This window comes from Podarcis bocagei (assembly GCF_964188305.1).
Source record: "Podarcis bocagei genome assembly, chromosome: 1".
Lineage (NCBI taxonomy): Eukaryota > Metazoa > Chordata > Lepidosauria > Squamata > Lacertidae > Podarcis > Podarcis bocagei.
Genome location: NC_138125.1, coordinates 141,584,220 through 141,598,217, shown reverse-complemented (window position 1 = coordinate 141,598,217; position 13,998 = coordinate 141,584,220). Strand labels below are relative to the sequence as shown.

The window sequence follows — 13,998 nt, the reverse complement described above, 5'->3', positions numbered from 1 at the left end:
CATATAAATAGCAATTTGAAGGACTGTCCATTTCTGTGCATTGACTTCCACTGTGGTCTCATTATGAATCAGGTCCCTCACCCCTGCAATTTGCACTTGACAGAAACTTCCTCTAAATTGAACCTGTGAGGTGAAAGACTAATGACTGTCCAGTTTCTGATCCCACTCTCAGTTTCTGATCCCAAAGTACTTTTTCAATAACAGCTGTGGCTGGTGCATTACTCTCTCACCTCTTATGACAAGTTCATTATGGTTTCGCTAAAAGGCAACTCTGTTAGAAACATGACCTAGATCAATTCTGGCTGAAGAGTAAAGACAGAGACTTGCTTTGGTAAGCTTCTATAAATAGCATACACCTCAGTGCACAGCACATCACGCCACAACCAAGCTCACTTTGAAGTGGTGTACCAACCATGCTTTGTAAATGACCACATAAAAGTTCCCGCAGTGAATCCCATGGCAAAATCTGTCTTTGCTGCCAGCTCAGCCAGGATTTTGAATGCTGTCTTTAAGAACAAAATTGTTTGCAACGTCTTGCTTTTCATCCTCCAAGGTGGTTCTCAAGGCTGTTTTCCTGGTCCTGAATCACGACATCAGCTCCCGAATCTGTGATGTGGCCCTCAATATTGTGGAATGCCTGCTTCAGCTTGGTGTGGTGCCCTGTGTGGAGAAGATCAGAAGAAAAAGTGACAACAAAGAGAATGAACCCAGTGAGAAGAGACAAAGTGAGACCTCCTTCCAACTCAAGGGGGCTCTGAGTAGTTCAACCTCTGGATTTGGGGTTGCCCCAGCCAGTGCAGGAGATGGCGGTGGAGAAGAAGGAGGAGGAGAAAGTGGTGGAGGAGATGGAGGAGGAGGTGACGGAGGAGGAGAAGGTGGAGGAAGACCTTATGAAAAGAATGATAAAAAGGAAGACAAGGTAAATGTTGGTTATATGAGGCTGATTAACCCACCGTTCATTGTCTTAGATTGGATTGTCTGGGAGCACAAAAACAACCTGGAATGTTATATACATCTGCTTCATTCAATAAAATGGGATATTGTTGTCTCTTCCCCCCTGTTGCTAAGGAGGAAAGCACTCCAGCAAGCACACACAGGTTGGCCCTGACAATGCTGATAAAAATTGTGAAGTCTCTGGGCTGTGCATATGGCTGTGGAGAAGGTCACCGTGGGCTCTCTGGAGACCGGCTGAGACATCAGGTATGCCATGGCAGAACAATGGATGGAAGCAGGATTCTTAAACCATTTTGTAGAGTTCCTGGTCTGAGCAGCTCACAACGTTCATCTTGGTCTGGAATTGTATGCGGAAGGCAAGACCTTCTGCACTCATGATTCTTAACTGCGAAGCCTGTGATTTAGCACCAGAGGACAGGAGTGAGTAAGGGGCATTGTTCTGTATGTGAATGCTCCAGCTAGAAATAGAGGAATCCCTCCTAATCAGTGGTGTAGCGTGGGGGGTGCAGGGGGGGCCTGCCGCACCGGGCGCAACATCTGGGGGGTAGGGTTAGGGGGCGCAAATCCACGGGTTAGGGGGCGCAAATCCACGGGTTAGGGGGCGCAAATTATTTGCCTTGCCCCGGGTGCTGACAACCCACGCTACGCCACTGCTCCTAATCTGCCCCATCTTGCTTCCACATGTAGACATTTAAAAACACACCCCAGCACATTTCTGTATAGCTCTTTTAGGATAATTCCAGGGAAATTCTAAAAAGTCCACACACAAACTTTTATACAAACACACTTGAATATTTGTGAGTTCCAATGGCATCCTGCCATTTTTCTTGCTTATTTGCACTCTGGTCAGTGACCGAAATAAATTGATTCATTCTTGCTTATAACAGTGTAAAGCTGGTCAGAACAGCTTCAAAGCATGGCACCTCTGCCACACCAGGTAAAGATGCTTTAAAAATGATGCAGGAAGTGGTCACACAGTACTTCCTGTGTAATTCTGTGCACAAAAGACCACCATCCATTCAAAACAACGGCTGCCCCCGTGTTGTACTGTTGGGCAACCTTTTTTTTTTTAACCATTTACATTAATGCCCACTTAATGGGACTGCATCATGGTTGAACTGCTCTGATTTTTCAGTCTGTGTGTACGTGTGCATGCATTTGCGTGTCCTGGCTAGACTGGATCCAATAGCATCTGGAGAACTGAAAGAGTTGGCCAAATGGAATCCAAGATTAACCAGTCATCCCTAAGACACAGCATCCTCGATAGGGCAAGACTTGCCAAGACTGTACCCCTTGCTGGCACTGCATGGGAACCAAAGTTTGGTGTGGGGGTTGAACGAAGGGCAGAAATGCATGCTCTGGGTGACGCACGGCTCCCCTATGAAAATCGCAACGCTGTGTGTCCATTCATCTCTCCTGTCATGTGTTGTAATAGATAACCCATGACCAACTGTTATCAATTTTTTTTTGTCCCTTCACATTGAAGCTCTGTCACTGGGAGCATTTTTTACGCCTTCTCATTTAGTACACATGGCCAATGAAGAGGAGACGCAGGGCTGTTCCAGGCTCAGTTTCTTTCTTTGTTCTCCAAATAATACATGGTTGCTGTCACCAGAACCTAAGTGCCTGATCTTCCCTCCATAGGCTCAGAATTGCCTCACAAAGTTGTACAAGCTGGATAAGATGCAGTTCCGGCAAACCATGAGGGATTATGTAAACAAGGATTCACTCAACAATGTGGTGGATTTTTTACATGCCTTGCTAGGTTTCTGCATGGAGCCAGTCACTGACAGTAAGTATAAGCTGTTGTTGGAAAGCCCTCCCCCCACTTTATTTTTCTTTTTTTCCTTTTAAAAAAATCTTTCTCTCCTCTCCTTCCTTCCTTCCTTCCTTTCATTTGATGTCCTCTGCTATGGACTGTTGTCCAGGCCCAAAGATTGCACACGCATGAAACTGGTAGGTGGGTGGTGGAAGGACCCTGAGAGAGATGCAGGGAAGGGAAGATCTCACAGGGTGAGAGACTGGGAGAAGAAAGGAAAGCTCCCAGGTGAGAGCTGGGAGGGTCCACCGCTTTCTGAGTGAGATAAGGGTTAAGAGCTATCTTTGAGAGATGAATATGTGTTTTTGTTTTTATTTAGATTAGCTTATTTTATCTTATTGTATTATGGAAAAGCTTTAATAAAACCTTAGTAAATATAGGCTGTTATCATAAGATTCCTTAAGAGAAATGACACTGCTACAAAACATAGGACCTGTAGATGTCAAGAGTATTATTGATTCAGATTTTGCCATTTTTTTGTGAAAACCGAACAGTTCAACTTGACTATTTAATGCTTGCGTTTTGCAGACAAGGCTGGTTTTGGAAATAATTTCACAACAGTGGACAACAAGTCTACTGCCCAAAGTGTGGAAGGTATTATTGTCAGTGCCATGTTCAAATCGCTTATCACCCGCTGTGCCTCTACTACACATGAGCTTCATAGCCCCGAGAATCTGGTAAGGACAACACTGAAACCCTAGCACAATTAATTTCACTCCATACTGTTTTAGTGGCCTAAGTATTGATACTATTGTTGACCTGAGAGAGCACCAGACAGAGTTCATCCCTAAGGAAAATGTTGACTGTGTGCACTTCTTTTGCCTCCAGTTTTGACAAAGATTTCCAAATTTCCAAAGATTTAACACAAATTTAAATCCTCTGTATACTAGAGCTGTGCCACTTCTCTCAGTGGAAAATCATGTTGCCTTCCAGAATCCGCTCTGCAGCTCTCAAAATCTTTATGTAAAATATCCACATTTGTTTCTAATCCAATCACCGTTAATTTACCTGAGTGAGTTTTTTCCATGTTGGGTGAGATGATGGCAACTCTTGAAAAAGCCAAAACACTTTATTGGTTAAATTTACTTCATATTTTTGAGATTCTTAGTTACGGCTGATTGAAAACGAAAGGACCGAAGCTTGGGCCAATATTGCTTCAAAGCATGACTCGGGGGAAATGATTCTGATGTTTGCTTCAATTGGCTTCCAAACACATTAAATCTTTCATTCTTTTTTTCCTTTTCACTTTCTAATCCTGCACTCCATAGGGACTGTATTGTGACATCCGACAACTGGTTCAGTTTATCAAGGAGGCTCATGGGAATGTCTTTAGAAGAGTAGCCCTTAGTGCCCTTTTGGATAGTGCTGAGAAGTTGACACCAGGAAGAAGAGCAGAGGAAACAGCTGAACAGGAGCCCAAACCATCAGGCAGTAAAAGGTTTGTAACCGAAGTGCAAAACGCACAGAGTTGTTTGAGTGATGCCCTGTCCTACCTTTTCCCTAATGCAAATGTGCAGAACCAAGCACCCCAGCATAAGGAGTATGCAGGAGTAAGGAGATAAATGATATTCACACAATTTTGCTAGGGCTTAAAAACTTTTATAACACAATTCTTCTCCTTCAGACCTTAAAATCATAGAATCATAGAATCATAGAGTTGGAAGAGACCACAAGGGCCATCGAGTCCAACCCCCTGCCAAGCAGGAAACACCATCAGAGCACTCCTGACATATGGTTGTCAAGCCTCTGTTTAAAGACCTCCAAAGAAGGAGACTCCACCACACTCCTTGGCAGCAAATTCCACTGTCGAACAGCTCTTACTGTCAGGAAGTTCTTCCTAATGTTTAGGTGGAATCTTCTTTCTTGTAGTTTGGATCCATTGCTCCGTGTCCGCTTCTCTGGAGCAGCAGAAAACAACCTTTCTCCCTCCTCTATATGACATCCTTTTATATATTTGAACATGGCTATCATATCACCCCTTAACCTCGTCTTCTCCAGGCTAAACATGCCCAGCTCCCTTAGCCGTTCCTCATAAGGCATCGTTTCAAGGGCTTTGACCATTTTGGTTGCCCTCCTCTGGACACGTTCCAGTTTGTCAGTGTCCTTCTTGAACTGTGGTGCCCAGAACTGGACACAGTACTCCAGGTGAGGTCTGACCAGAGCAGAATACAGTGGCACTATTACTTCCCTTGATCTAGATGCTATACTCCTATTGATGCATACCAGAATTGCATTAGCTTTTTTAGCTGCCGCGTCACACTGTTGGCTCATGTCAAGTTTGTGGTCAACCAAGACTCCTAGATCCTTTTCACGTGTACTGCTCTCAAGCCAGGTGTCCCCCATCTTGTATTTGTGCCTCTCATTTTTTTTGCCCAAGTGCAATACTTTACATTTCTCCCTGTTAAAGTTCATCTTGTTTGTTTTGGCCCAGTTCTCTAATCTGTCAAGGTCGTTTTGAAGTGTGATCCTGTCCTCTGGGGTGTTAGCCACCCACCCCCCCAGTTTGGTGTCATCTGCAAATTTGATCAGGATGCCCTTGAGTCCATCATCCAAGTCGTTGATAAAGATGTTGAATAAGACCGGGCCCAAGACAGAACCCTGTGGCACCCCACTAGTCACTCTTCTCCAGGATGAAGAGGAACCATTGATGAGCACCCTTTGGGTTCGGTCAGTCAGCCAGTTACAAATCCATTGAGTGGTAGCATAGTCAAGACCGCATTTTACCAGCTTCTTTACAAGAATATCATGGGGCACCTTGTCAAATGCCTTGCTGAAATCAAGGTAGGCTACATCCACTGCGTTCCCTTCATCTAATCTACCAGGCTTGTAATTCTGTCAAAAAACAAGATCAGGTTAGTCTGACATGACTTATTTTTCAGAAATCCATGCTGACTATTGGTGATCACAGCATTCCTTTCTAGGTGCTCACAGACTGTTTGCTTAATGATCTGCTCCAGAATCTTCCCTGGTATTGATGTCAGACTGACTGGGCGGTAATTATTTGGGTCCTCTCTTTTCCCCTTTTTTGGAAATAGGGACAACATTTGCCCTCCTCCAGTCTGCCGGGACTTCGCCTGTTCTCCAGGAATTCTCAAAGATGACTGCCAGTGGTTCTGAGATCACATCTGCCAGTTCTTTTAATACTCTTGGATGCAGTTCATCTGGCCCTGGAGACCTTGTTGATATTGATGCAACAGAGAGCACAGTTTAGTGTGCTTGAAGTCCAATGAAATCCATGGCTCTGAAGCACACTTAAGGGCTGCACACAGATTATTCATCATCTCAAAGACCGCCCCATTAGATATCCACAAAGCAGGACTGAAGGACTCTTGCCTTAAGCAGACACCTCAAGTTTGATCATAATTTGTACCTGTGAGATCCAGACTTAAAGCTCACTCTGCAGGCTTGTTTCTTTCTAGAGAGTGTTTGAAAAGTGGAGTGTGGTCCTATCCACGTTTATGTTGCAATTCTATGCATATTTACTAGGGAGTTAGTCTTCTTGAGCACAGTGGGACTTACATCTGAGTATGTATCAAGCTGTGAGTCTTTAAAAGTGGATCGTCAACTATTTATTGCACATTTTGAGCACCTCAGTGCATGTTGCCTGTCATGACAGATTTGTGATGGCAGTGCATACAGATGAGGCAATTCCTAGAATGGGAACATGGACCTCCAACTTCATATCACAGGAATACAAGGTAGGGGTTTCAAAAAAAATATTACTGTACATGTGGCTGTTTCGTCTGCATAGATCTGAAGTGGGAAGTGTTGTCATTGACAAAGGACAACCGTCTTCAGCTCCCGATGAATGCCGCAGTTACATCTCAAGCCGCCCAATGCAGACTCCAGAGCAGTAAGTAAATATTTTGGAGCTCAAAGGTATATTCAGTATTCCCAAGAAATCTGGTAAGCATTCTAGTCACCACCATTAGATATTCTAGCCTTAATTGATGTAACCCACAAATGTTCACCCTTCTGAGCATGAATTGTGCTGACGCTTTAAATTTAAGTGTAAGAACAGCAACAGACAGGCTACCATCATGAATTGTTCAAACCATGGATAAGTATGGAATGTGGGACTGGGTTATCTGTGAATCCATTTGTGAAATAATATAATAATATTTTGTTCCCGGCCCCTGCGTGTGTTGGCAAATCATGTATAAGCAACCCCACCCCCACCCCATTATGCCCAGCCCCATCCTGTTACACCTTTTTTGTGACACATTTAGTAATGTTTTCAGTCACTTCTGGGTTCAGTGCTGTGTGTGTGTGCATGATTACGTGTTTTTCGGACACAGATTAGTCCAGGGGTTGGCAAACTAAGGTCCACGGGCTGGATCAAGCCCAATTGCCTTCAGGATCTGGCCCTCGGACTGTCCTTGGATCGGCGTGAGGATTCTGTTCGTTTGGGCTGCACCATTCCCCCCCCCCCGCGCCATTCCATTTCTCCCCCTCCCCCCCCACCCTGTAGTGGCACCTCCTCCCTTCCTCCTCCTGGCTTCTCCCCACCCTGCCTAGAGGAGGAAGGGAGCTGGCTGAGTGCCATTTTAAGCAGCCCCTCTCCAGAGCCAGCCCTTTCGCGCCGCTCATCATCCGTCTGCCGCCGCCCTGGTGCTCCTGTGGGCCAGAGAGTGGAGCAGACGAGCTCACTCTGCCTACCCATAAGAAGCAGCGGTGGTGGTGGTGGCAGCCCCTGGGAAGGTAGGGGCGGCAGCTGGGGCTGGGGGGTGGGGACTTCTTGCCCCCCTCGACTCTTCTTCTAGCTCCCCCTCCCCCGGTGCTGCTTCTCCAGCCCACAACAAGGTGTGAGTGACAGTGGACCGGCCCATGGCTAAAAAAATTTGCTGATCCCTGCATTAATCAGTCATCGCTTGTAGTTGAAGTAATGAAGGATGAGATTATCAATGTCTATACAAGGGGCAGAATTGAACTAAGTTGTTGCATGCATGGACTGAGGTCTACTTATGCAATGGATTTCCCCCTCTCCTCCCCCTGTACCCATCCCCCTAAAGCTGCCCTGGAGGATTGGGAACTGCATGCAATGGAAATCAAATTTCCCTTGCACTTTAAAGATTTTTGTGTGTTTAGGGTTTTTTTTGCAATAGAGATGTGGGTGTAAATAATACATGAAGTCAAAAACATCTTTTGGTATGTCTTAATTTGTAAATAAGAGGTATGGAGTCAATCTCATCTGAAAATCATAGCTGGATTCATTTAAATGGAAGCTCTTTCTCTGTCCATAAATGTGCAGAGAATTTTTATTTTTATTTTTTGAGGGGGGGACAACGGCTTTCTGCACCTGTGTAATGCCACACTCTCCTAAGTAAGTGCTGTATATTACCTATTGCAATGAAAACAGCAAAGTTAAAAATTGCTGCCTACCAAATCAAAACATTACCATCTGCCACTGCCTCCACTTCATTCTTCCAGCCTTCTCTCTTCCTTTCCCTTCCCCCTAATGACTTCTTTGTGCATAGTACTCAGTGCTGCAGTAGAAAATATCTAAGTCCATAGAAATAATTGCATTGGATTAAACTGAAGAGTGATTGTACAATTAGCAAAGGCACAAAAGATAATTACTCAGAACAACCCTAATTTGTGTATGGTTTGTTTATTTGGATATTTTGTTTCATAAAACTCAATCTTTAATTTAATATTGCCCAAACAGTTAATGGCCAGCTTGAAGACTCACTCAAGTTCTCATGCAGTCTGTGGTTGAAACGTGGCCCCACAGAGGATTTGCCTGTTTACCCATAGCTTCATTGCTATGATTATGCCATCTGTCAGGGAGAGGAAATGAATCACATTTTTTAATGATATGGATATGATTACATTACATCTAATCCTTACATTAAAAGAGTGGGCTGAGAACAATGGTATGAAAATGACACATCCCTACAACAAGTGCTTTTTTGTTGAAGAGTGTGTGTGAAATAATTATCATGAGCGTTAGAGAGGATTCTTTCCAAAAGGTGATCAGTTGGTCCGTGGGCTGCTACTTCTAGTGCCTCGCTGTTTTGGCATAGCCCTTTATACCAGAGGTGGGCAGAAGTTGGGTTGGGTTCCACTGGGAGATCTTAAAGTGATTTACAGTAGATTGGTAAGGATTTCTGACTCCCAATAGCCTGACAATTGCAATCTAATACATAAAATCTTTTGTGACACCCAGCATTTAATAGCTTTACAACCCAGCCTTTGTGTTCCTTACCTCTAAAATGGATATTACTGGTAATTGGTTTCCTACAGCTGGGTCTTTGTGCAACTGTGCTAGCCAGTTTTGCGATCTGCAGTAACTCATGTGTAATTTCTATTTGTCCATGCAAATTATGGCAGTCAATGTCTTGGGGTGCAAAGTCACTATCTTGTGCTCTAGTTAGTGGAGCTTGTGATTCTAGTAAAAAAAACCAGTCAGTACCATAAGCCTGTAGCCTTGGGCTGTGTACATACCATACATGTAAAGCTCACCCCACCCCTAAAGAATCCTAATGCTGGGAATTGTAGCTCTGGGAGGGGTAAACTACAGTTCCCAGGATTAAATCTACAGCATGCTGTGTTTGCAGCCTCTTAATATATCAAGATGGCTTTGGGAAACCTCTCTCTCAGACTTGGCATTGCCCGCCATTTGCAGTACAGGGATAGTAACACTGGCCTACCTTACAGGGTTGTTGTAAGGATCAGAGGACCATGTACTGAGTGTTTATGAGAATCCAGAACACTAAGCAAATGTTAAGTAGAACAATGTTGTGCCTTACTAGCCTATTCTTGACAAAGCTGAGCACCAAAGAAAGCTAACAAAATGTCACACAATCCTCTGACTGCTGGAGCACAGTAGAAAAGGTAAGGTGCTCCCATTCTTTGTGCATTCCTGGGTACATTTGGCTAAGCGTTACGAACCATGCAATTTGTTCCATTGCAGTGATGAGCAGATGCAAGGAGCAGCCCTAGGGCGCAAAGATTTCTGGCGAAAGATGTTCAAATCTCAGAGTGCAGCGAGTGATACTAGTAGCCAGTCGGAGCAGGATACCTCGGAATGCACAACTGCACACTCAGGGGCAACCACTGAGAGGCGATCCCGCTCTCGCTCAAGGAGGATCTCACTCCGAAAGAAACTCAAACTCCCCTTAGGTAAATGTATGCCTCTTCACATGATATTATCATATAACATTTAATATATTTTCTATTTTTCCATGTATCAGTGCACAGACATTTTCAGAGAACGGTTCTGTTCATATTTTAGCATCACCTGGAGAATATATATTATTCAGTCTTCCTCCATATTTATTACCATCCATTTCTGTACAAAACCTCTTTCATATAAAACATGTGTGCCAACCTTTTGTTATGTGATGTAGCTTCCTTGGTACCCACATTTACTGCTGGTAGATTCACACACATGCTCACATTTTTCTATGTTCTCTGTACAAACAGGGAATTGGCTGAAACGCTCATCCCTTTCTGGTCTGGCAGATGGTGTGGAAGACCTTCTGGACATCAGCTCTGTGGACCGACTCTCTTTCATCCGGCAGAGTTCCAAGGTAAATAAGTTTCCTTGAACTCATAGCGAGATGAAGAAGTATGGAGATATGCATAGTGCACTTGTTTTTGTCACGTCTCACTCCTTGTAGATGACCAGTAACAGTTGAATAAGTCTGAGGATGGAAAATGTGCACTTCCCAATACAGATGACAGTCTCTTAATTTGTTCTGCAACACAAAGACTAGGAACAACCCTACTGGAAGCTCGTACTTGATTGTTCTTAAAACCACCTTTTTCTGGGAAGGAGCCACGTATGGGTTCTAAGTTAGCATCATTTACACTTGTTAATGCTTGTGGGTGGTTTTAAGTATCTAAATGTTGTCCATTTCTTTTATCCACAGATGTGTTAGGTAGGTTGCTATTTCCCATTATGCACAGTCATAATCCATTATGGCTTTTCTGTGTGCATATTGGGACATTGACAAGAAAAAAAAGCACAAAATCCATTCCCTTAGGCCATGAAGCAGAGGTGCTCAAAGAGCAAGTCTTTCCTTGTAGGACTCCAGCTGCCCACATTTAGCAGCAAAATAAGGCCAAGGCACATGAGTTTTTGCCTTGCAGTAGACCCTAGTGGGTTTCATTCTTCAACTTATGCCACAGCACTTAGCAGTAAGTCTTTTGGGAGCTTCAAAATGTTGCATGTAGAAGAATGGGAATGAGGGACTGTTACATCAGAAGAAGCTAGAGAAGGGGCATTAACAACGAATGGCACATCTTCTTTTTGTTTAGGTGAAATTCACTAGTGCCGTGAAGCTGTCTGAAGGAGGGCCAGGAAGTGGCTTGGAGAATGGACGAGATGAAGAGGAGAATTTCTTCAAGCGTCTTGGTAAATGGCGCACCTGCCGAAGACATCCATCCAAGCTTCATCACACAGAAGAAAAAGATGGTTAGAAATCAGGGTTCTGTTTCTTCAGTCCTTTTTTGCTTCCCCTCCCCTGCTCCATTCTTTGGTTACTTTTCTTCATCAATTTATCCTTTATCTTTTTTTAAACATGGTTTTTGAACTCATTCTACTTCTCTCTCTGGCTCTGCATACTTTGTAGCCATTTTTGTTCTTTTTTTCTTTTTACGCCATTTTGATTTCAGTGTAATTCTAACCAAGAAGGAAAAGCAAATATGGGCCAATAAATTAAACTAAAGTAACATTTGGACTTCCAAAAAAATCAAGCCCTCTAGCTTTAGGGGGGAAATTTGGAAATCATTTGAAAGCAGGGGTCTGATTTCAAACATATTATGCTAAAATTAAATTTCACTCTTTGATGTGAAATTATGAATGCGCCCATCAGCTTTTATCTCCCATTATTGATCATCTACCATCTTCTGTAAAGCTCAGCACTGATGAAATGGAAAACCCTGTACAAAATGTGTTTTAATTATCTCTTTTCTTCTGTGTTTGCATGTCTTGTGTCTTCATACCATTTCTTAGAGAGATGCTGTTCTTCATTCTCAACAAAATTACTATTCTTTGAGACAAACAATTAATTGCTTTGTTATTTTTAAGCAGTGGCATCTGAAAAAAGCACTTTCTTTCCTATTATGGAAAAAAATGATAGGAACTGTATTCTTCCAAGTACTTAACTGCCATCCAGTTGCAAATGTGAGCTTGTTACCAAGGAAACAACCTTGCATCTTGACATTCTTCTATTTTTGTATTGGAAAAGGAACACAGCATCCCATCTCAATGAGTTTTGTTCTGTATTTTTCATAGTACTCAACATAATCCGACATTACATATTGCATTGTCAAACATGAAAGTTACATTACTACATCAGTGTATTTTTCCTTTGGCCATTGCTCCATCACACAATGCATTTCTAAACAAAGAGGGGTTCTGTACCAAATAAAGTGGCTCTTGCTATTAGACGCTGTCCAAATGGAAAAAGTGGTTGGGCTCTTCCTGACCGGGGAGCCATCTTAAGTTGAGGCTGCATAGGCCTTGTGGTGCATGTGATTCAGATTCTATTCAGTTGAACCTCTGGTTACAAAGTTGGTTGGACAGTGTTCTCAAAGCTACCCAGCATGAGTTTGACCAGACTGCAGGAGGAGAGGAAGACTGGAGTGCCTGGAACAGGTGAGGCTGCAGGTCCCTTATTTTGGCTGCTGGTCCCTTATTTTCAAATCTGTAAGTTGACAGCTATGGTGGGTGGTCTTATTCCACCCCACCCTGGTTTATTGCAGCCAGCCATTCACACTATATGGCCTTCCAGCTTCTGCATTTCACTTACCATGAAATTCTGGGACTGAAAGCTTTGCTTGCCATATCTGAGTGGAGGAGGTCTGACTAAAAAGAGTCTCAAGGAAGAATAAGTGAGGGAGATCTGTGGTGTTGTGGAGAACAAAGAGATAGCATTTGAGGTGCAGAGAAAGGTGTAATGGGATGCAGAGAGACCTGTGTGGCAAAGAAAGCATGAAAAAGGGGAGAGGGAAACAGAAGTGCACAGAAACCTGACGGTGGAGAGACAGAGAAAAAGAATGAAGGAAATAGAGATGGTCCCGTGTTACAGAGACCCGTAGTGATGCAGAGAGAAGAGTGCTATGGATTGCAAAGAAAAAGAGGTTGAGAAGAAGGGGTTGCAAGGAAACATGTGGGTGGGGAAACAGAAAAAAGAGAGGCATAATAACAAAGGTGGAAGCCCCAACCTGTGGTGGTGGTGCGGAGAAAGAAAGAAAGTAGAGCATGTGCTAGGGAAAGCACTAAAGGATAGAGAACTGACTGGAGAAAGAAAAGGAGTTAGCAAAAGGGTGGCGTGGTTCTCAGAATGACATTTGTGCATCTCTGCTCTGAAGTGCTGCCACATTACTGTGCATTACAGCAACTGCAGACATTGTTCTACCACAGCAATCATTTTCTACTAGTATTGGCTTAGGTATTAGTATGTGGACAGTTACATGCATTTAGCCCCACGTTTTACTAGAGCTTAAATATGAATTACTCCTATACTGCAACCTTAACTGTGTGGCCAGGCACTGTGCCCCCCCCCCCCCCCGACTTTATAATTAAGATCCAGACAAGACACAATACTTTTGGGCCAAATAAGGCCATAACTTTATTGATTCCAGATGTTTAGCATAGGCATTAGGCATTAGCCCATGTGCTGGCAGTATTACCGAAGGGGTTGACCCTGAGGCGGGGAGGACCTATGACTTATATCAAATAGGATTCTCTCAGCAGAATTCTTGTCTTGACAGGTGCTATGGTCCTGGACCCCACCTGGGCGTCCAGACAAAAGCTCATCCTGCCAGATCCCTTTACTGGGATACACCTTTTTCTTGGAGGAGCAGGCAGAGAGTTCCAACCACCCCTCCAACTAAGGCTAAGGCCAATCCACAACCAAAGTTGTGATGATTGTTATGTGGTAGGCAAACCCCCCTGACTGAGCCAATTTGCCTGAAGGAAAATTCCTGCCCAGCCCTGAATACGGTGAGCAACAATGTCCATAGCAAGGTAAAGTAGATAGCCAACAGTAGGCTAAAATAAGGGATGGGCGGAGGGAGATCTGATGAGTAACTGCGTGTGGAGCAGAGAGGTGGGTCTCTTTAAATAGTTGAGGATCAGACTGAGGTGAAACCTGCTGGTTCAGTTGGGCCTCCCCCCCCCCATCAAGAGCCTGCCTCTTAGCCTGCCGGTTATTGGCTAATTCAGCCAGTAGGCTTGAATCTGCTTCCAGGCTGGCAAGGTGAACTGTTTT

General features: G+C 43.8%; 1 protein-coding gene across 14 annotated transcripts in view; it reads left to right on the top strand.

Annotated features, from left to right (window-relative positions):
- UNC80 (unc-80 homolog, NALCN channel complex subunit) overlaps window positions 1–13,998 on the top strand; it is a 160,464-nt gene that overhangs the window by 47,824 nt on the left and 98,642 nt on the right. For 9 of the 14 annotated variants that reach the window (XM_081189828.1, XM_081189821.1, XM_081189820.1 and 6 more), the window contains 9 exons: window positions 554–919; window positions 1,069–1,200; window positions 2,599–2,746; window positions 3,302–3,450; window positions 4,042–4,211; window positions 6,525–6,626; window positions 9,690–9,898; window positions 10,202–10,308; window positions 11,039–11,195. In XM_081189828.1, coding sequence (XP_081045954.1) covers window positions 554–919; window positions 1,069–1,200; window positions 2,599–2,746; window positions 3,302–3,450; window positions 4,042–4,211; window positions 6,525–6,626; window positions 9,690–9,898; window positions 10,202–10,308; window positions 11,039–11,195 — 1,540 coding nt within the window. The remainder of the gene's footprint in view (window positions 1–553; window positions 920–1,068; window positions 1,201–2,598; window positions 2,747–3,301; window positions 3,451–4,041; window positions 4,212–6,524; window positions 6,627–9,689; window positions 9,899–10,201; window positions 10,309–11,038; window positions 11,196–13,998) is intronic. The other 5 variants (XM_081189824.1, XM_081189832.1, XM_081189823.1 and 2 more) reach the window with 1 other exon arrangement.